Source organism: Haliotis rufescens, unplaced genomic scaffold (genome assembly GCF_023055435.1).
Source record: "Haliotis rufescens isolate VD_foot unplaced genomic scaffold, xgHalRufe1.0.p SCAF_6, whole genome shotgun sequence".
In the NCBI taxonomy this organism is placed as follows: domain Eukaryota; kingdom Metazoa; phylum Mollusca; class Gastropoda; order Lepetellida; family Haliotidae; genus Haliotis; species Haliotis rufescens.
Window position 1 is genome coordinate 24,677,721 of NW_025964334.1, and position 24,565 is coordinate 24,702,285.

The 24,565-nt window shown below is 41.9% G+C and overlaps 2 protein-coding genes across 2 annotated transcripts; one reads left to right on the forward strand and one right to left on the reverse strand.

Moving 5' to 3' along the window:
* Positions 1 to 9,918: 9,918 nt before the first annotated feature.
* On the reverse strand, positions 9,919 to 12,465 carry LOC124113451. The gene is made up of 3 exons (XM_046473798.2): positions 12,420 to 12,465; positions 10,904 to 11,017; positions 9,919 to 10,254 (listed from the first exon to the last, which is right to left on the reverse strand). The coding sequence occupies exons 2-3, from the start codon at positions 11,004 to 11,006 to the stop codon at positions 10,037 to 10,039; spliced, it is 321 nt and encodes a 106-aa protein (XP_046329754.2). The 5' UTR covers positions 11,007 to 11,017; positions 12,420 to 12,465; the 3' UTR covers positions 9,919 to 10,036.
* Positions 12,466 to 13,276: 811 nt separating this feature from the next.
* On the forward strand, positions 13,277 to 13,873 carry LOC125374819 (vegetative cell wall protein gp1-like). The gene has a single exon (XM_048386478.1). The coding sequence runs from the start codon at positions 13,277 to 13,279 to the stop codon at positions 13,871 to 13,873; it is 597 nt and encodes a 198-aa protein (XP_048242435.1).
* The last annotated feature ends 10,692 nt before the right edge of the window (positions 13,874 to 24,565 follow it).

Sequence of the window (24,565 nt, forward strand, 5' to 3'; positions counted from 1 at the left end):
GTACTAAGTAAGGATAAGAATTTATGGATGAACAATTTCTTTATTACATTTAAGAGCGACGTTTCGGTGTAGGTTCTAACACCGTTATCAAGCAAGTGATGTACAGAGTGTGATTGGCAAGTATATATACAAGTAGGAGGCAATGTTTATACAGTAGAGTAGATATTGTTATACTGAAGTAGAGAAGCCTGTTATATACATACAAGGGTAGTGATGACAATCATCGGTGAAGTCACATCCACAGGCCACACCCGTGACAACCAAAGCCACAGCATCAGGTTGAGGGAGTCACTGCCCTCACCACCAACCTCAAAGACTTCAAGATCAGGAAACTTCAAGATCAGGAAACTACAAGATCAGGAAACTACAAGATCAGGAAACTACAAGAAGCCATCAACATCAAAAGACTCCAGAGTCAACCGTGACCAAGGCTATTACCCCGGCGTACCATCAACTCATCAAAGACCCCAATCAGCCATAATCCCGTTGTTTATATTAATGGCTTCATCCTTTGTTTTTTTCACTGACTTCACCGATGATTGTCATCACACACACACACACACACACACACACACACACACACACACACACACACACACACACACACACACACACACACACACACACACTGACACACGTGCATATAAGTGCGAAAATCTTGAACGCGACGTTGAACCCTATTTCACCTCACCGCACCTGTAAAGAGGATGGCCGATTTATAACGCCTTGATATAACTGGAATAATGTTAAAAGCGGCGTAAACCCAGCTCACTCACTCACTAGTAGTGACAAGGGAGGAAAGCCTAAAGTGATGAATGCCATTTCAGTGAATCCAACGAGCAGGGATGAGATGATGACAGAAGGAGGACCGTAATCAGGGCAAATTGAGGATTCAAACTCACGGTTGAAGCTCTATACAGCGAATTGCATCACATTCGCCCACCGGGCCACCGGAGTAGGAAAAGTTAAGGGAAACTAACTGACGCAGTTTAAGTATGTGACTTTTATTTGAAGTTTAATTAAAATGGTTCTTAGTTTGTCCTAAATCATAAATAATATAAGAGAACAATAAAGTGTATTTGTAGTTGGAACTCAGAGTGACATTTAGAGTGCCCTCGGGAAGTCCTCATGGTGATATGAGTAAAGGGTTAGTGTTGATTTCAACCGAGGGCTTTTCCCACAGTTAATCGCTTTTTTGTAATTCATGGGTAGAGTTTTTATACAAACCTATTGAAAAAAATGCTGCTTACCTTTTTTCCCTCTGGACGTAAAGCTATTTCTATACTTAAATCAGTCAAATCACATCTCCGTAAGGTGTTCGTGATGACGCCATCAATAGCGAAGAGAATGGATGGCGTCACGTGATATCGACGCCATCTTGGGCGCAGGCTGGAGCTCACAATAAAAACGAACGATCGTTTCAGACAAAACATCACAAGTCGTATTCACATACCGTACAAAGGTATTATTAACTGAAATAATTACAAGTCGTCGCAGGCGAGGTCGCACATCATGTTGAGATGTTTACAACGATGGAAAGAAACACGGAACAAGGATTGGTATTCGATTAACCCCAGTTGGGAGTTTTGCCCGGGGGTTGACAAGCTGATGAAACAGTCAAATTGTATGAAATAAACTCCAGGGCCTTGTTGACGCTTCACAATGTTGATGCACGATAAAATGAACATATGGGACTCCGGCTTTGCAATTAGTCATCAACACGGGGATGGTTCTGTTGATTGAACCCTCGATTCATATCAGCACGTCACTTTTAGAAAATCATACTTTCTAGAATTAATTACCTCGATATTCTCCAATTCAACTGCTCATCAAGTCAACATTGTTCATGTTTGTGTTGGCCACTGGATACATGCTTTGTCTTCTCGTATACTGTCACAAGTAACAATTTCATTAATATTTTTATCGTCAGTATTTTGGAGAGGTGAGGTGTAATCGGCTTTCAATAAATCTTCCAGAGGAGTGTGTGAGTGAGTGAGTTTGGTTTAACGCCGCTTTTAACAGTATTCCAGTTATATCACGGCGTGTCAGCTTAATGTGGGAGGAAAGCCCGAAGTGATGCAGGTCTCAGACGTTTACCACTTCAGTGAAACCCACGAGCATGGGTATGGTGCCTAGAAACATAATCGGGGCGAACCGGGATTCGAACCCACAATCATAGGTTTCTGGCGTGCCCAAGGGACGCAACTCTGCACAGCGAATCGCGGCGCTTTAGACGACTGGGCCACCCGTGCCCCCCTTCCAGAGGAGGCACCAATGATAGGAAGACGTTATATGACTGAAACTAATTCAAACTCATCAATAATGGCTTTCACTCAATGTACCCATGTGTGGAATCGAACCGAGGCATTCGGCGTGACGAACCAACGCGTTCACTGCTTGGCCTCCAACACATCTCAGAACTCTGGAGGATCCACAAGTGATTCCAAACGGCCGACCTTTCCCCAAATTTTCCCCTATTTGGTATCATTAATAATCAATCTATACCAATTACGGAATTGTTCATTTTGGTTCCAATAACCAAAGTGAAATCATCCTGAATGAAGAATAAATAGAGGATCTCACCCGAGTGTCGTTTGATATCAAATATATCAACAAGAGTTGATAAAATGGAAAAATTCCGAGGCTTGTCGAGGATTTTTGCCACTTTTATCAACGAGTGTTGATATATTGGATGTCAAAAGACACGAGGGTGAGGTTTTATTTATTATCCAACATCATTCTTTTTCAATTTGTAGACAGTAATTAGCAGTGTCTTCAGTGTAAAAAGTACTGCTAACAGCTTCAGTAGCAGAGCCATTAGTGATGTCATTTGATTGTGACGTCATGGTAACCAGTGATGTCAAAATGGTCTGCAAAGCATTGTGATGTAATTTCATTGCAGCGAGATCTACAGTGTAGATACCGCTTGATGTCATCCAAGCGATATCTCCCGTTTTGGATGATAAACCCAGATAATGTCCTCTGATGTCAATGCACTGGGACAGGGTGAATAATGAAATGACGTCACGAACACGACATTTCGATAATGACACGTGTGCAGGGTTTGCGCACTTAATATAACACGTGCTAACTCTCTTTTCTACGCACCCCGATACTAGTGCAGTGGATAGTGTAATATGGTTAAGAAAAGTTTGAAATTTACAAATGTTTATATTTTTTTCTTAAGCCCACTGACCACCTCATTTAAAGAATCCGTGTTTCATTTTTTTCGACGCTATCATAGCAGCCGTCTGAGTTGTCAAAATGGACGCCAGCTGAATATCGTTTTTTCTAAATTTTTCTATTTGACGATGACAATTATATTTAAAATTGTATTTTTTTAGCATTTTAGACATAAGCGTATTCTTTTGAAATACCTGTAAGGCTAAGTCCGAAAAAGAGTTATTGATAATCTGTTCAATGTAGGAGAGAGATTAACCCAAGTGGTATGAAATAATGTGTTCAGAAAAAGTATCTGTGTTACAGACTAAATTCCTGTGCATTTGAACTTTCATCGTCTCACACGTTAGTTGCCACGGTTACTTTAAAACTTAACTTCGTGTTTGTTTCACAGGTCAATGGATGATTGAACAAAACAGAAACTAATTTGTCTTCATCAGTCTAAACACCCCTTAGGAACGTTAGACACTAAACCAACCCGGCGTTTCCAATCGGTTTGAGGAAAAAAGAAATCGCCGTGGTATCTGTTTCGACGTTAACCGCAATCTTCTTGACATTGATCAATTCTGATTCTCACTGGACGCAGATATCGGCGTGATCCATATCACTGCGCTTAGACAGCAGTTTCTGTATTATCAGTCGTTATGTTTATGATTGATGCAAGTTTGTCACATTCGTGAAAATGGCAAACTAGCCCCATAAAATAATTATATCAACTACAGATTAGATCAAGAATCATAAACTAATAGCGTTTGCTGGAAACACATGAAAGTTATTATGAAGTTTTTCGTATTTCACGTGAAACTAATGGGATCTTAAACTCTCCTTGTTGACAATACAATGAAGGAATAGGTGTGGCAAGTCGTCGTACTGCAGAGTTGTGTCCCTTAGTCACGCCAGAATCCTATAATCGTACTTCCTACACAAGATATGCACGGATTTTGACGCTATGTTTGTAAGCGTGCTTATGGATTTCACCAAAGTGGTAAACGTCAAAGGCCTTATTCACTTTCGACCGCCTCCGTGGTCTAATGGTGGAGTGTCCACTCGGAGAGCGGAAGGTCCGGGATTCGATCCCCAGCCGCGTAATACCAAAAGACGTTAAAAGATGGTACTTGTTGTTACTCTGTCTGGCGCTCGGTATTAAGGGGCTAAAACAAGGACTGGTCGGCTCGGAGTCAGTATACCGTGTCTGAGTGGGGTATTCATGTTAAACTGCGGCATGGTATCTCAGTGTGCTAGCACTATAAATCGGCATCAGTCCGGACTAGTACAAGCAGCCACACACACATACACGTCATTGCACGTCGCTATATAAGTGCAATAATCTTAAACCCCATTTCACCTCACCTTAGTCACTTTCCTCCCACATAATTTGTACAAGCCGTCGTATTACATACCTGAAATAATGTTCAAAGCTGCGTTAACCACAATTTATGTTCTCACTCACTCATATTCAAAGTTGCTGATAAAAAAGCCAGGTCTATACACTTCAAACCCAGTTAGTGTACTGGCGGTGAAAATCGGCTTTAACGTACAGTATTTTTGGCTATTTTGTCCTTGGACCACATTTTTTAAACTTGGATTTTAAATCCCGCCGATTCCCTTAAATTGAAATGTCAAACAAAATAAACATGAAAAGCAGTGGGATTATTTTTCTTTCGCCTAAGAGAATTAAGTAAACTGTTTAAAAAAAACTCACATAATGTCGCTATCAACATAAAGATATTATTTAAAATGCTATATTATAATAACCTGTTGAAAATGTATCTTAACAACTTCAAAACACAACGAACTATGACGAATCGCGAGCTAAACTTAACAAAAAATATTTCATATTTTCGACCTACCTACTTGAAATTTGGGGCCAAAAATCCGATACAACCCCCACCAACTCCAATTGAAAATCATAACAATTGTCCTGTTCCTATTTGGTTTTTCTTATGCTCACTGGTGTTAAAGCGTTACGAATTTAGATAAACATACCAACCTTTCCAAATACCTGGTGTAAATTACAGAAAAATATAATATAAACATAATATTGTTTTTCTCGACATCATGACGTATCCACGACCAACGCAAATATTTTTGGTTGGCATTCACGATGAAAATTACTCAAACACATTATATTCTAAACATAACCCCTATTTTAATTCTATAAAGAAAATAGTAGTAGATATTGTGATGTCTCATAAAATGACGCGACTGTCTATTTCTGTTTGTACAGCCAAGGGGAAACGTTCACGTTCCTGAAAACGTTTTGGAAATGTTTCAAGAAGCCCCAATGGACGAGTACATGATTGGAAGATTTGATAACTGTTCCTAATCAGATTCCCCGTGATATTGGTCCTTTGATGGGGATACCTGAAACTTGCATTGCGGATATTATCATTTATTTAATATTGTTATTAACGCCCATACATCTATTGCAAATACAATGCAAATACCGGTTCTAAGCAAACACAGATGTTGCAATAAGTCTTGACAGTTATGACCCTTTCCAGCGTATTTGATCTATAAATTTAAACTACACGTAAAACAGAAAACAAAAAAAGTTGGATAAAAAATAATGTATCACACTTCAACATTAACAATGATAAAAAAAGTATTTATTTATAATTTCATATACCTCCAGTCTGGTTTATAGGACATGTTCCTCCACGGGGATGCCGGGAAAAAGATGTGTTTCCAAGTAGCATCCACTGGGAGAAAACATCAGCTATGCTGGCGTGTTATTGCAGAAGCTCATAATATGAGAACGTATCATTATTTTCTTGAATGCATAAAGTACGACAACTATCGATTTCAAATAAATCAGGACATGTCAAGAGTTGATGGTCGGCCTGAATTCAAACCACTTTAACCCTTTCTTTCCTAAAAGTACCAATGACACTCAATGCTGTACACAGACATTTATTCAATTTATCACTGTGATATATCGTAGAAGAATATTATCAATAATGCCTGTTGGTTCTGTTCTGTGTGAAACGTTATTTGCAGTTTATAGATATGACATTCTTTGTCAAACGCTTTTTGTTTCAGCATGTATTGGGAACTTCATGTGCCAATTGTTGTTATGCTCACGTTGGTATTTGTTTTATGTTTTAAAGAAGTGAGCCCGGTATGGTAATTTTGTCAAATTATTCCTGACATCTATTTTATCAAGTTCTTGTATACAATTACCATTTTTTAATTCTGAACATTAGGAATCACAGACATTCACAAGAATGGTAACTCAGAGATTGAGAGGAGACTGTGAATACGATTTATACACAGGTAAGGTAAGGTGAAGTGAGGTAAGGTGAGGTGAGGTAAGGTAAGGTAAGGTAAGGTAAGGTAAGGTAAGGTTAGGTAAGGTAAGGTAAGGTAAGGTAAGGTGAGGTGAGGTGAGATGAGGTGAGGTGAGGTGAGGTAAGGTAAGGTTAGGTAAGGTAAGGTAAGGTAAGGTAAGGTAAGGTAAGGGTAGGGTAGGGTAGGGTAGGGTACGGTACGGTAGGGTAGGGTAGGGTAGGGTAGGGTACGGTAGGGTAGGGTACGGTAGGGTACGGTAGGGTAGGGTAGGGTAGGGTAGGGTAGGTAAGATAGGATAGGATAGGATAGGATAGGATAGGATAGGATAGGATAAGATAAGATAAAATTAGATGATCCTTTTTACCCGTTAGGGAATTCTTTTTACATCAGAGTGACACACATACATGAACAAATAAATTGTGAATCCTAACAATAGAATGTTACGAAGACAAGGTGACAGACAAAACTAACTTAAGGAGCACACATAATACAAATGGAGAAATTCAAAACTGATGATGTACAACAAAAAACGAAAAAATACAAAAAAACAACAACGAAAAAGCAGTTTCCTTTTTTTATAGGAAAATGATAACAGGAAAAAGACATCTTAGATCTATCGTGCATCAATGAACTGCTACCCAGGGTAAATGTATTGGCTTAATCCTGACAATAACCTAGGTACGGAGCTTGCAAAGTTTGCAGGTATCTTTGTGGGAATACCAGTCTCTCCTGCTTTAGAATATTGGAATATCTAAGGGAAATTGTTGTCTTGCCGGGACATTTTGCAACATGGATGTTCGGAAGCCAAACATCGTCCCTGTAGCTCACCTGGTACAAGTATCCTTTAGGAGAAAGATCGTTGACAGGGGTCTTTAAAAATATTTACTGACAATAACATAATTATAAAAAGGGATATTAACCTGAGTCGTACAAGAGAAATGTTCGTAACCTTGTGGTTTTTAAACGAGTAGGTTTATAAAATGTATCTCCATTCTACTGTGACAATATAATGTATTCTCCATTCTATCGTGACAAACACAATGTACGTTGGGCGTTTGTCCATACGTTAGTCATGGTGTTATGATGTTGTGAAGTGTAACCAATTTAGGGAAGAAAGCGGGTTTGGTTAGGGGCCCACGTTTAATATTCGGCGGGGGAACATTCAGCATTATCCAGCGACCAATTTATTTTGTATCAATTTTGTTGGTTCAAATAAATCCCCGCCACCCACACCTATCCACCCCGAATAGCAAGTGGTCGTTCCTTAAGCAAAACATTCGTCTGCGATATTCCAGATATGACCGTACTGCGGTCTGTAAATAATCGATTCTGAACCAGACACTCCAGTGATTGACATCAGGAGCATCGATCTACGCTATTGGGATACGATGCCATGCATCAGCCAAGTCACCGAGCCTGACCACCCGATCCCGTTAGTCGCCTCTTACGATACACATGGGTTGCTGAGACTTATTCTAAACCTGATCTTCACGGGTCTGTTCGTCAAACACTCCCTAACGTATTACTAAGGTAATGAAAAGGTACGATGTCCTGTAGGTAGATGGCAAGATGGAGTAGCCTAGTATTAGAGCATCCGTTGTTTACACTGAATCCATTTCCAAAACGGGTGTAATATGCGTAGCTTATTATTACTGTCTTCCCTCGTATGTTGCTGGAATATTGCTGAAACGTGCGTTACCCTCTCCTCCATCAAGATGATTATAATATGCGATTACGTGTATTGGAGGAATGTAGGTGTACAGCCTTACTCTTGACAGAAAACGAGTGAGTGAGTGAGTTGGGTTTAACGCCGCTTTTAACAGTATTCCAGTTACATCAAGGCGTGTCAGCTTAATGTGGGAGGAAAGCCCGAAGTGATGCAGGTCTCAGACGTTTACCACTTCTGTGATACCCACGAGCACGAGTATGGTGCTGACAAACCAAGGAACATAATCGGGCGAACCGGGATTCGAACCCACAATCATAGGTTTTCTGGCTTGCGAAACGCGGCGCCTTAGGCGACTGGGCCACCCGTGCCCCCGACAGAAAACGAAAATATACAGGTGAAACAATGTACCGTGTTGTGGCCTGACCTATTTGTTTTAATCTTATTTTCCTTTGTTTGTTAGATTCAATTGTACAAGCCTTAGGAAAAGAGCTTCATGTGTAGGGTACAGCACGTCCGAGGTTTTTTTTAAATATTATAAACCGTGGGGTGGCAGCCACGAGGTTTTATCCCAAGGATAACGGTTTTAAATATCATTAACACCAAAGAGGAAGTGTTTTATCTCATTTATAAACCGGAAAATGAAACTTAAAACAACATATCTCAGCATTTTTCATCTTCTCGAGGCAAGAGCGTCCACTAGCCTTTTTATCAAAGTCCCATTCCCACCCGTGACACATCAAGCCAACTTTCCTGTGCTAAATATGATTGGACTATCGCACTTATCGATAGTCCAATCAGAGAACGTTTCACAAAATCAGCATCACCAACTGGTACACCTACATGTATGTATGAAAGTGATTTACCGCTATTGTTGACACGAATATGTCTTGTCTATGTTTTTTTTGTCAGGGATGAAATCGCGTTATCTCATCGACAAGGTCGTCGCTTATGGTAGTCGCCATCTTTGTGAAGCTATACGAGATACGCACATTACAAGGGACACAACTCGTGAGCAACGAAAAGTGGCCTTGGTGTGGCAAGGGTAGAAACTAGGCTTTGATATAGGCTGGTGGACACGCTTGTCTCGGGAAGTTGACATTTTTATGTTTCAAACAAACATTCCATGAACCTTAGGAAACGGGCGTAAAATATCTGTCGCTGGCATATGGTACTTGAAAAAGATATTCTTAAAAGCCTTGTGATTGATCAGTTCCTCCACGAAGGCTCAGTGTTCGATCCTCGGGAATATAAAGAAAACATTTGTCATTTGATTTTATATTTCATTACATTGTGTTACAATGCAAAATAAATTTCTAGCGAGAAATATTCATATGTTACAAACTGACCGGAAGTTGTATGAATAAAAACACGGGAATATTATAACATCCTGTTAATGAGATTTCACCCGACTGAAGGACAATAGAATGACGTCACTGGAGGTTTAAGATTACTTGTGTGCACATGGATGTTCAATGCATGCAAATGTCTCATGGTCACATCGCGGCAAAGATGATGATTTTACGCCACTTGGTGGACTTTCTGTATTCAGTGAACCATTGTGCCAGCTTGAGGAGACGAAACAGGGTCTTTGGCGTGATAAGCGATCTCTTTGACTACAAGACTACCCCACCGCCCCTGCTGGCGTAAGGAAAGGACGTATACATGTTTCATATTAATTTTCCTAGTATTTAAACAGCCATGTTTAATATAATTGTTATGTTTCTTTAAACTAAAATGTCAATACTGGTATTGAAATGCAGGAAAAAGAAAAGGACAAAGAAAGATGAATTTTTTTTATTTCAAGAACTTGTGACATGGAGGAAGGCATGGTTGCTGTGACCATTAGAAGCGATATCTGGAGTTCTCACCCCTGAGCCACGCGTCATTTGTTAGTCATTAGTTAAAGCAGGTTGTTACAGCGATGACAAAAAGTGCCACCAAGTACCCTGCTTTCAGACACACCCCGGAGCTCCCGAGCATGTTCATCAAGTTGAAGATGTTGTTGTCATCGCCGTCGCTGCCCTTAGTGGCGTTATCAGCTGTTTGCGCTGATGCAAAGACATCAACAGCAGCTGTAGCTTCGGTGGGTTCGACTTTGTCATCTTTTGCAGCATCTGGAACCGGACAAACATGCACGGTGAAACCATGCTAATCCGGAGAGAGAGAGAGAGAGAGAGAGAGAGAGAGAGAGAGAGAGAGAGAGAGAGAGAGTGAGGAGAGAGAGGAGAAGGAAAGAAGTGAGAAAGTGAGTGAGAGAGAAAAGGAGGGAAAGAGAAAGAGGAGAAAGTGTATGTGTGTGTGTGAGAGAGAGAGAGAAAGTGAGGAGAGAGAGTGAGAGAGAGAAAGAATGTGAGGAGGGAGAGGGAGAAGGAGAGAAGTGAGAAAGAAAGTGAGTGAGAGAGAGAGTGATGGAGGGAGGGAGGGAGAAAGAGAGGAGAAAGTGTGTGTGTGTGTGAGAGAGAGAGAGAGAGAGAGAGAGAGAGAGAGAGTGATTGAGAGAGAAGGAATTTGGATTCCTCGTCAGCACACCGCCGTGTTTAATTTCTTTTTGCTGGTTACCACAAGGATCACATGGCTTCCATCATAATAGTTTGTGTGAAATAACCAGACAGAAAGAACCTTGACCACATGTTGGCAATCTCCTATAACAGTGTAACTAAACTTCATGTTGACTGAAATTGGACTGTTTGACACGAAACAGTTTGTTTATCACAAGTTCCACGTGAACCCAGTACACAGAGCTAACTGAAATATAGTAATTACCCGCGGTAGATGAATTCGACTTGTCTGCAGTTGCTGTATTCGTTTCAGTACCGGAACCGGAACCGGAACCACCCAACCAGCTCGAGCCTCCCCCACCGGACATGGTCGAGCCCTCTGAAATAGTAAACAAGGTGTTGAATACTAGTAGTATACAGTGAGTGAGTGAGTGAGTGAGTAAGTAGGGTTTAACGCCGCTTTTAACAGTATTCCGGTTATATCCCGGCATGTCAGCTTAATGTGGGAGGAAAGCCCGAAGTGATGCAGGTCTCAAACGTTTACCGCTTCGGTGAAACCCACGAGCACGGGTATGGTGCTGACAAACCTAGAAACATAATCGGGGCGAACCGGGATTCGAACCCACAATCATAGGTTTCTGGCTTGCCCAAGGGACGCAACTCTGCACAGCAAATTGCGGCGCCTTAGACGACTGGGCCACCCGTGCCCCCAGTAGTATACAGAACGTTGTACATGGATGTATACAAATGTAAGCCATTCGTGTCTGATACTTAAGCGGAACATGTTCATGTGCACGGCGGACAAGTCATACATATGTATACTGGTCATAAAACTTAAACCACGACCCCTGTTGATAATTACTGTGGCATTTTGTACCCCTTGTGTCTATTTTGCATTCTTCCGGGGTTTGGGGCGGTCGGGTAGCCTAGTGGTTAAAGCCTTCGCTCGTCACGCAGAAGACCCGGGTTCAATTCCCGACATGGGTACAATGTGTGAAGCCCATTTCTGGTGTCCCCCGCCGTGATATTGCTGGAATATTGCTAAAAGCGGCGTAAAACCATACTCACTCACTCACTCACTCACTCTTCCGGGGTTTTGGAAAGGGGGAATGATTGATCCTAAGGGGGATTGATTATGTCATGAAGGGAGTGTTTTGATCCTGACAGGGAATTGATAATTTCACTTCAGAGTGTGTCAGTTCTAGAATCAGGTCTTTATAGAATGTTTCTAGCTAAGAACAGAATCACTTAAGTGAGTGAGTGAGTGAGTGAGTATGGTTTTACGCCGCTTTTAGCAATATTCCAGCAATATCGCGGCGGGGGACACCAGAAATGGGCTTCACACAGAATCACTTAAGAGTGAAGTTTAAGGGGGTGATTTAATCCTGTCAAACAATAGTGGGATTGGTGACCGCGCCTTCAAATTGAGCCCTGCTATGTTTTATGGTCCGGCCCTGCCCTACCATGAAATGCAGGTTATAGAAAAGAATGTGGCGTCTACATCGACAAAATGACATTCGCCCAACATTGTCGCACCTTAAAAACCTATGCAGTATTGGTGGGAATACACTTGAAATGCCCACTGTTGCGTTGACCGAGATAATGTTATCATGATGATGTTCCGAATTAATTTCATTGCTTGGATAATTTTGTTAGTGAAGACATCGGAGATTAAGACTTGGCTTAAGAGTGTGTTTATGAACTATGAACTTTCGTTAACTGTTTACTTGGCTGTTAACAAACAAATAACTGTTTACTTGGCTGTTAACAAACAAAGTCACCTGTTCTCGGTTTTGGAGTTGTTGTAGTTGTGGTGGTGGTAGTAGTAGTAGGAGTGGTGGTAGTGGTAGTAGTAGTAGGAGTGGTGGTGGTAGTAGTAGTAGTAGCAGTGGTGGTAGTAGTAGCAACAGTGGTGGTAGTAGTAGTAGCAGTGGTGGTAGTAGCAGTTGTAGAAGTAGTAGTCGTAATGCCAAAGCCATCACACTCGCTACGAGCTACAGAAGAGAGTTATATGTTTCCATTGAATATGACACCAAAATAAATCAATCGCAGATGAGGGCTTCAATACATCAACAGGATTTTTTTTCGAATCTCACTTTCACTAAACCTGCCAATTTCATTCTTACTCACTCCCCGTTGTATATAAATATAAATATCGTTTAAATATTTCAGCATATCAAGGCGTGGAAGATAGCCACATCGGAACACATGAGCACTAATATGGTGTTGACCCACCAAGGGTCATAATCAGGGCAAAACCTTGTATTCGAACCCACCACGCGCTGTTTTGAAAAACTATTTCTGAAATTTCCTATAATGGAAAACATAGTTAAGTTTCCCAACATAAGATATAATCATTTTTCTGTAATTAGATTGTTATTGTTTGTTGTTTAACGCCGCACTCAGCAGTATTCCAGCTATATGACGGCGGTCTGTAAATAATCGAGTCTGGGCCAGACAATCCAGTGATTGACATCACGAGCATCGATCCACGCAAATGGGATACGATGACAACAACCAAGTCAGCGAGCCTGACCACCCGATCCCGTTAGTCGCATCTTATGACAAGCATAGTCGGCATTTACGGAAAGCATGGGTTGCTGAAGACCTATTCTACCCCGGATCTTCACGGGTCAGCATGATCAGTCACTGTACGTGTATCAGTCTGAGCACGTGGACCGTTAGTAAAGATCAACCCAGCAGTGACCCACCCACAAGTGGTCCACACAGCAGTGACCCACCCACAAGTGACCCACCCAGCAGTGACCCATCCACAAGTGGTCCACCCAGCAGTGACCCATCCACAAGTGGTCCACCCAGCAGTGACCCATCCACAAGTGACCCACCCAGCAGTGACCCACCCACAAGTGGTCCACCCAGCAGTGACCCATCCACAAGTGGTCCACCCAGCAGTGACCCACCCACAAGTGACCCACCCAGCAGTGACCCACCCACAAGTGGTCCACCCAGCAGTGACCCACCCACAAGTGGTCCACCCAGCAGTGACCCATCCACAAGTTGTCCACCCAGCAGTGACCCACCCACAAGTGGTCCACCCAGCAGTGACCCATCCACAAGTTGTCCACCCAGCAGTGACCCACCCACAAGTGACCCACCCAGCAGTGACCCACCCACAAGTGGTCCACCCAGCAGTGACCACCCCCAAGTGACCCACCTAGCAGTGACCCACCCACAAGTGGTCCACCCAGCAGTAACCCACCCAGCATTTCTGTAATTAGAGTCTTCTCGTTTGTCATATGTTCACCTACACAAAACAGTCAAGCATTGACTGTCACAGTTTGCAATCTTCTTATTCATTGCTATGTCGAATTCTGCATAGTGGTCAACTTGACAGACAACGGACGTCTCTCTGTAGCATCGATTGTAGGACTCCCAGTCTCTGAAAATAGCCAAAGCACGTAACAGTTAAAACCTGTTGGTCTTTATCTTACCTGTAGATTCCTCTGTGTGCGTGCGTGCGTGCGTGCGTGCGTGCGTGTGTGCAGGAGACCAAGTCGTCTAAGGCGCCGCATTTCGCTATGCAGAGTTGCGTCCCTTAGGTACCCCAGACACCTATGATTGTGGGTTGGAAACCGGTTCGCCCCGAATATGTTTCCAGGTTCGTCAGCACCTTACCCGTGCTCGTGGGTTTCACGAGGTGGATACACTCCTGACACCTGCATCAATTCGGGCTTTCCTCCAACATTTATACAACATGATACAACTGGAATACTGGTCAAACTCACTCACTCACTCACTCACTCACTCACTCACTCACTCACTCACTCACTCACTCACTCACTCACTCACTCACTGAATGTCTGCATTTATCACTGGAAGAACAATATACCTTTACGCAATCAGATGTTTACATATTTGTAAATAAAGACTTTACAAGCATAAACAATTGTCGCATGTATGATGGTTACAAGCATTAACAATTGCTGTAAATATGATACACACAAGCATAAACAAGTACCACATATATGATATTTACTAGCATAAACAATTGTCGCATGTATGATGGTTACAAGCATTAACAATTGCTGTAAATATGATACACACAAGCATAAACAAGTACCACATATATGATATTTACTAGCATAAACAATTGTCGCATGTATGATGGTTACAAGCATAAACAATTGCTGTAAATATGATACACACAAGCATTAACAAGTACCACATATATGATATTTACTAGCATAAACAATTGTCGCATGTATGATGGTTACAAGCATAAAAAATTGCTGTAAATATGATACACACAAGCATAAACAAGAACCACATATATGATATTTACTAGCATAAACAATTGTCGCATGTATGATGGTTACAAGCATAAACAATTGCTGTAAATATGATACACACAAGCATAAACAAGTACCACATATATGATATTTACTAGCATTAACAATTGTGTGTAAATATGATACTTACCTGGCTTAAAACTTGTTGTAAATCAGAAGATAAATATTAATTTTCATTCTTGAGGTAGGTTACCTGCATCTTTAACCGTGCTAAATTGAATTGGGAACAGATCTAACTTAGAAAAACGCGAACTCTTTGGTGTAAGCAAATGTATTGAGTGAATCGGCACGGGTAGAGAGTCCAGGGTTTTGAGTAGGCTGTCGATCAGAATTTACGGAATCACCTACAACAGCCTTTAAACTGAATATGGTGCTCTGTATGCTCAAGCAATGTGTTGCTACACATCCTTTGAACATTGTAGTAACCGCAACTTTGCACTTTGTAGCCAATAATTGTACACATAATTATCTAAACATGCCTACCCACAATGACTATAAAAGAAGTACTATTCTAAAAATATAAGCTTCCGCGGTAAATGTATTCTTGTTTGTCTAATCATAAATGTCATCGATTGTGTCGTTATACCCTCAGGAAAGGGGCGGTCGGGTAGCCTAGTGGTTAAAGCGTTGGCTCGTCACGCCAAAGACCCGGGTTCGATTCCCGACATGGGTACAATGTGTGAAGCCCATTTCTGGTGTCCCCCGCCGTGATATTGCTGGAATATTTCTAAAAGCGGCGTAAAACCATACTCACTCACTCACTATACCCTTAGGTTGATCGCCGCATTCCTCTTGTGATGGTATCACCTGTCATCGGTAAATAAATTATGGAGCGAAAGCCTGACAGTGTTAGTCTGGACAATATTGAGTGAGTGAGTGAGGAAATTCATCCAGTATTTTACAAGCAGGCAACTGCTTCAGCACGAGACTGCATCCGTGGTGTAGTGGACAGAGCGCCCGTCCAGAGAGCGAAAGGTTGTTCGATCCCCGGCCGCATCAAAACAAAACATGTAAAAAGATGTACTTATTACCTTACTACCGTTCGGCTTTAAGGGGTTTAAAGAACAACTGGTCGTCTCGGAGACAGTATGCTGTGTCAGAGTTGAGTATCCATGTTAGGCGCGGTCAGGTGAAATGGGGTTTACTGAACTTATATAGCGACGTGCTGCTTACACGTGTGTGTATGATTGTGCTTGCCCACCGAGATACTTTGCTGCAGTTTAACATGAATACACAGTGCACTGACTCCGAGCCGACCAGTGCTTGTTTTATCCCCTTAATGCCGAGCGCCAGGCAGAGTAACAACAAGTACCGTCTTTTAACGTCTTCTGGTATGACGCGGCCGGGGACCAAACCCCGGACCTCCCGCCTGGCGGGTGGACGCTCTACCACTAGACCGGGTATCCATGTTAAACTGTGACAGGGTATCTCAGTGGGATATCACTCTTAAACCTGCATTACACACACACACACACACACACACACACACACACACACACACACACACACACACACACACACACACACACACACACACACACACACACACACACACACACACGAACACACACACACACACACACGAACACACACGAACACACACACACACACACACATCGAAACTGTGTAACCTTTAAATTGACGACACAGCAGGTTTAGCCTTAAAGTGAACGGCAATAAAGTTAGCACGTCAATGAACTGACACACATTTTGGATGTACTAGTAACTCTGACGTACTCGCAAGGCATGATGGGGTTGGGTCCTGTGAACGAGGCCGGTTTACAGGCGATCACATCTGGACAGAGCGACTTGATGTAGTCGTTCGCCTCTCTGACGCCGTCGCCCCTTCGCGCAGTGGCCACTGTCAATAAAAATTCCAGTTAATGAAAACATATTAAGCGTATAAAAAAACACAAAAAACTATAAACTCTTTATTCGATCTTAATGTAAAAGTAATCATAGACTATAAACGTTGATACGATGAGTAAGTAAGTAAAAAGACAAATCCATATATTGAAACGTTACGTCTTTGAAATATGAAACTTCAAAAGTCCACATTAATTTATCATCACAGCTATTGTTGGGCGTCATGGTCAAGTTTACAGTTTTAAAACGTATCTAACGAGCGAAGGCGAATCGATGCATAGCTTGTCTAATCGTAAGATCGAAGTGGCGCACTAGTACATTACAGCACGGTCATGGTTGACGCTATCCGGCTTAGTGCTTGCTATTGCTGAGTGCGATAAGAGAAACATATTTCCCCCGACACATGAAATATCCTACAAAATCAACTTTAACAAAAAATAAACTTAAAAACTACCGAACCGCTGCTGAAAGCGAAAAATACACGCTGCTCAAGTAACAAAAATGGCCCTTTGCGAAACGAACAGTCCGATTGAGTGAAGTGAGAAATTTACAGTTTATGACGAAACATTTTCAAGAGAATAACAAACAGCATGAAGCGATATTAACTCCATAAATGACTATCTGTCACTAGAGTGCCTTGTCGGTGTGGAAATAACTTCAAAAGGAAGTCAACAGTTTGTGTACGGGTCAGACACTCTTGTATGACAATAGTTCCGTCAAAGTGTTGTGTTAACTGCAGTGAAACATCAATTGTTATGTTCACTGCAATGAAAATATCCCTTTTCTCAACTTTGGAAAAATCAATCTTTCACACTTAAGTATATAATAGAGTCTGGTACTCACAGTGCACAATGCAGAGAAGCGTGGTTACTGTGAAGGTCGTCATGATCATGTCGAGCTGGGCAACGCAAGCGTTGTGATAAGCGTTCCTGTATTTATGTGTATTGGTAGGTAATTTCAATAAAGACATCAAAGAGGATTATGTAGACCAACTATCTATATGGTTATGGCAGATGACACGCTCATGGCTCATACGTGTCACGTGATCTGAGATGAGATCTCTAAGCGGTTAATCGGTTAATCGACAGAACATCGATATCGTTTCACGGACAGCTAGACAAACAATGTATTATATATTGAGGAAAATAGAAAAGATGTTTTACATCCAGCACTATCTTGTCTTATCTGTTTCGGTAGATAATCTAGACTGGTTATTCTCTTGCATTGATACTACATTCTAAACGTCTCCATAAACTGCCGAAACAAATTCCATTGGAAATGACAAACATTATAAACTTATAAATTGATTTGAGTTTGAGAGTCGATTGAAGCAAATCTAAAGCATGTTGGAAGTGAAAACATATACGTATTGAGGATGGCGTTTTAGCATCATGTGAACAAAATTTACTCCATAAAAGCAGTTCCGTGAAGATCCGGGGTAGAATAGGTCTTCAGCAACCCGTGCTTGTCGTAAAAGGCGACTATGCTTGTCGTAAGAGGCGCCTAATGGGATCGGGTGGTCGGGCTCGCTGACTCGGTTGAAACATGTCATCGTATCCCAATTGCGTGGATCGATACTCATGATATTAATAACTGGATTGTCTGGTCCAGACTTGATTATTTACAGACCGCCGTCATACAGCTGGAATATTGCTGTGTGCGGCGTTAACCAACAAACCAAACAACCAACCATAAAAGCAGAAACGTACGGGTAAAAAGAACACAAAGATAATGGGGGTCAAAATGAGATCTTTCACATCGTCATTGTCAAAACATCTGGTTACAACAGACTTGTAAGTCATAAGTCACAGGTTTAATATTGAGTATGTCCACCTCGTTCCTTAATCCGCACCGATGACGTCAAACGCTTGATGACGTTAGCTGGAATCCGATGCTATTCCTCGGAGAGAAGTCCCGACGGCTGGCTGGTGGTAGTGGTCGCCTTCTGACTTGCCTGTCGAGATGATCCTACAAATGTTTGGGTTCATGTCAGGAGGGGCGGTCGGGTAGCCTAGTGGTTAAAGCGTTCGCTCGTCACGCCGAAGACCCGGGTTCGATTCCCGACATGGGTACAATGTGTGAAGACCATTTCTGGTGTCCCCCGCCGTGATATTGTTTGAATATTGCTAAAAGCGGCGTAAAACCATACTCACTCACTCACTCACTCATGTCAGGATAACAGGAAGGTCAGGACAAAACATTAACGTTCATGTTTAAGAGGATGTCCCGTGTCAGCCTTGCAGTATTGGATCCAGTGTTATCACGCTGGAAGATTTTACCGCGTGGTTGTAGTTAGATAAATGGCAGCACAGCCGAACGCAAAACGTCATTCCGGTACCTTTGTTCAGTAATGTTGCTTTGAAGGATAACCAGCCTCTTCTTCAAGTCTCCACAGATTCCTCCCAAGGCCATGACACCACCGCCTTCAAAAGGCTGCACGTCCTGCACACAGTTGGGTGCTGGGCGCCATATTGACGTCTGTACACACGCTGCAGACCATCAGCTCGAAACAGGCAAAACATGCTCTGATCAGAAAACATGACTCGTCGATAGTATCAAACCTGACAACGTCGAACCCGCCTGGCCCCCTGTATGGAACCTACTAACGTCGAACTCGCCGCCCCATATCAACCTGTTATGTCGATGTTGTGACGTCAACGTCATTCAAAGCTATCCGCGTGCTGTAGATGCCGTTGCTGTCGGAGGGATGAAGCGGTTTCAGAGATGAATTCAACTGATGAAACGCTCTTCAATGGGCGTGGCCCTACTCCTAGGCCCGTGTGTAGTCTTCCAAGTTACACTGATTTCAGTATCTTTGACTATTGTGTTGATAACGATAACTCTTATCGGCCCAGTATCCCTGTAGTGTCTCCAGCCTCCCGATAGATAATTATAGCACATTAATGAGTGAGTGAGTATGGTTTACACCGCTTTGAGCAATATTCCAGCAATATCACGGCGGGGGACACCAGAAATTGGCTTAACACATTGTACCCATGTCGGGAATCGAACCCGGATCTTCGGCGTGACGAGCGAACGCGTTACCCACTTGGCTACCCCATCGCCCTCTGACACATTAAATTTACAAAGTCATTAGATAAACATCTTCTGAGTGTATTTCCTTTTGGACGTCAGTTGAATATAGGAAACGAATATCTGGTGAATGTTAATAAAAGCAACAAAAAACATTTTCATATTCACAAGAAGCCACCATATACAGTTATATCCTAATCATGTGTTAATGAATCACTATCAAATAGTGATGACAACGAGTGTACAAGCAAAGGTAAAACCGTAAAACTAAATCTAAGCTCTTCATAAAGGTTGCATTCTGTTTTAATATTATTACAGAAAGGACATAACATGTCCTCAAGAGTAATGAGAGTCTATATTGTGGCGTCCTGTCTTCGCATGTGAGGATAGGCTTCCATGACGTGGTCCAGGTTCTTAAGTGTATGCTAGTTTACTACGCATTGATAACTTTAGTCATCTAATTACATCAGTTTACAGTTTAGATTTTCGGGACATTATATATAAACTTAAAGAATAATAGCCGATTATCAACTTGAATCATGTAACCAATTCTAACATCAAAAGTAGGGTTCCGGCATATGGGATCTGTATACTGTCAGACTCGTATTGCAACAATCAACATTGTGGCTTCCTGAGGTTTAATTTCTTTTAAAGATTCATTTAATCATTTAAAACAAAATTTAGGTTTTTGCGGTAAACTACTTCTTGCGATATGATATACATTACAATCGAAATCGTCACGGTTTCGGTTATGTTCAGTTCAAATAAGTAGTGAAGAGAATTTTAAAGAGGAATTATATGTTTGGGTGTCGCTTTCACCTTTACCCTATACAGGTAACACAAATTCAATGCATAGGGGCCATCTTTACAGCAGTTTGTCTATCTACATGGTTGTCATTCTGGCATGTATACTTAGGGGCAAAAGAAAGTATACTGAGTTTGTTTTGCATGTCACTGAAAATTGAAAGAACTGTTGTTAAATTTGATTTTGTCTATTTAACCATCACTCATTCTTGAAAGGAATTTTCAAACACACGACCACTACCATATTTGAAATATATTTATTTAATTTATTTTCAACGATAAGATTCTAAGATACCCATCGGCAGTTGTGTATTATGTGAATGGTTTGTTTCGTCTATGAAATCCAAATCAGTAATTCACAACTTAGTGCGTAGGTTTTTGCAGTTTGTATAAGATTAATCTAGTTTGGGATACAAGGTACACGTTTAAGTACATAAAGGTAATAGTTAGCATGTGTGTGTCCAGTATAGACGTTTGTATAGACGATGTCTTGTCAAGGCACGGTGTAGCAAAGAGTCTTAATCGTAAAGATCTGTGTTAGCCGTCAGTGTATATCGGTCACGGCATGGCTGAACGCCAGCACGTCCCTCTGTACACCAAAGACCGGATATACTGTCATGGATTATTAGAGTCAGGGTGAAGTCACCAAGGGTTCTGACAAGTTCTGGGTGGCATCGCTAATGACCATGGCAGAGTTAGAACGTCAAGGACAACGACAGTCAGTGTAAAGTCAAGGACAATGACCGATTCGGGTGGGATCTCAAAAGACTATGAGTTAGGTCACCAAGGACCATGAAAGATTCTTGATGGGATCGTCAAGGGTCACGACAGGTACAGGGTATGTCACCAATAATCATGACAGAGTCTAGGTGGGGTCGTCAAGGAACATGACAGGTACAGGGTTATGTCACCAAGAATAATGACAGATTCCTGGTGGCATCGTCAAGGAACATGACAGGTACGGGGTCATTTCACCAAGATCCATGACAGGGTCTAGGTGGGGTCGTCAAGGACCAGGACAGGTACAGGGTTAGCTCACCAAGAACCATGACAGAGTCCAGGTGGCATCATCAAGAACAAGGAGAGGTACAGGGTATGGTCATCAAGGACTATGGATGTTAGCAGTGAGGGGGTTAAATTGTTCCTCACATAGGCGAACCGCCTCCTAGTAGCCCGGCTAGCAGTGAAAGGGTTAAATTGTTCCTCACATAGGCGAACCGCCTACTAGAAGCCCGGCTAGCAGTGAGTGGGTTAAATTGTACCTCACATAGACGAACCGCCTACTAATAGCCCGACTAGCAGTGAGTGGGTTAAATTGTACCTAACATTAGCGAACCGCCTACTAGTAGCCTGTCTGGTAGTGTTATCGCTGTCTGTACGTGGAGGCAGTGTACTTGGATGAGTGTATGATCTCCATGCCAAGTATTACGGACAGAGACTCAAGCCGAGTATTGGCATCAGCATATGATTTTATAACGCTTCTGCTTCTTGAAACAGTCACTCTTGATTTAATTCATTTCGATCACAGAACTGACGGTTTACTACCTATTGATAACTTGAGTCATCTAACTACATCTAACTACATCTACATTTTCTGGACATTATATATAAACTTTAAGAATAATAGCCGATTATCAACTTGAATTATGCAACCAATTCTAACATCAATAGTAGGGTTCCGGCATGTGGGATCTGTATACTGTCAGACTCGTATTGCAACAATCAACAATGTGGCTTCCTGAGGTTTAATTTCTTTTAAAGATTCATGGAATCATTTAAAACAAATTTTAGATTTTTGCGGTAAACTTCTTCTTGCGATATGATATACATTACAATCGAAATCGTCACGGTTTCGGTTATGTTCAGTTCAAATAAGTAGTGAAGAGAATTTTAAAGAGGAATTATAAGTTTGGGTGTCGCCTTCACCTTTACCCTATACAGATAACACAAATTCAATGCATAGGGGCCATCTTTACAACAGTTTGTCTATCTTCATGGTTATCATTCTAGCATGTATACTTAGGGGCAAAAGAAGGTATACTTAGTTTGATTTGCATGTCACTAAAAATTGAAAGATCTGTTGTTAAATTTGATTTAACCATCACTCATTCTTGAAAGGAATTTTCAACCACACGACCACTAACATAATTTATTTATTTTATTTATTTTCAACGATAACATTCTAAGATACCCATCGGCAGTTGTGTATTATGCGAATTCGTTTTAACTTTTAAAAGTTCAAATCAAATTATATTTAAAAATTAAAACCTTGTAGAAGTATTCTTTGAGTGCAGACTAAGCATCAGTACCGTTCATTTTTGGGATATGATATCGCTGACTTAGGAGATTTTAAATTGTAATTCAAACATATGATAAAATCAACTGAGAGGTATAGTTTGCTTCGTTCATGAAATCAAAATCTACTATCAATTTCAGTGATTAAAAACCTAGTAAGTAGTTTTTTTTCAGTTTATATAAGATTAATCTAGTTTGGGTTACAAAGTCCAGGTTTAAGTTCATAAAGGTAATAGTTAGCATGTGTGTGTCGAGTATTGCCGTTTGTCTTTCAAACAGGCTAAGACTTAACGATGTCTTGTCATTGCACGGTAAAGCAAAGAGTCTTAATCGTAAAGATCTGTGTTAGCCGTCAGGATATATCGGTCACGGCATGGCTAAACGCCAGCACGCCCCTCTGTACATCAAAGACCGGATATACTGCCAGGATTATTAGACAGCCTTGTCGTCCATGCGTCCCAATGCCATACTGTCCAGTTTTACTCTGATATAGTTCACTCTGGCGGTCATATAAGGGGTGTCAGTTGTCTGTGTTGTCAATGATATAGTCAGGGTGAGGTCACAAAGGGTTGTGACAAGTTCTGGGTGGCATCGCTAATGACCATGGCAGAGTTAGAACGTCAAGGACAATGACAGTCAGTGTTAAGTCAAGGACAATGACCGATTCGGTTGGGATCTCAAAAGACCATGAAAGATTCTTGATGGGATCGTCAAGGGTCATGACAGGTACAGGGTTATGTCAGCAAGGACTATGACGATGGACCATGACAGATTCAGGTTAGGTCACCAATGACTATGGCATGTACAGGTCGGGGTTACAAAAGGTCTTGCCATATTCTGTGTGAAGCCACGAAGGGCCACGCCAGGGTGGGGTTCAGTAACGGCCATGACAGGTTCAGGTGGGGATCACAATCACCCTGACAGGTTCAGGTGGGGATCACAGTTACCATGGCAGGTTCAGGTGGGGATCACAGTTACCATGACAGGTTCAGGTGGGGATCACAATTACCATGACAGGTTCAGGTGGGGATCACAGTTAACATGACAGGTTCAGGTGGGGATCACAGTAAACGTGACAGGTTCAGGTGGAGATCAAAATTACCATGACAGGTTCAGGTGGGGATCACAATTACCATGACAGGTTCAGGTGGGGATCACAGTTAACATGACAGGTTCAGGTGGGGATCACAGTAAACATGACAGGTTCAGGTGAAGATCCAAATTACCATGACAGGTTCAGGTGGGGATCACAATTACCATGACAGGTTCCGGATGGAGATCACAGTTACCATGAGAGGTTCAGGTGGGGATCACAATTACCATGACAGGTTTAGGTGGGGATCACTGTAACCATGACAGGTTCCCGATGGGGATCACACTTGCCATGACAGGTTCAGGTGGGGATCATAGTTACCATGACAGGTTCAAGTGGGGATCACAGTTACCATGACAGGTTCAGGTGGGGATCAAAGTTACCATGACAGGTTCAGATGGGGCTCACAGTTACCATGACAGGTTCAGGTGGGGATCACAGTTACCATGACAGGTTCAGGTGGGGATCACAGTTACCATGACAGGTTCAGGTGGGGATCACAGTTACCATGACAGGTTCAGGTGGG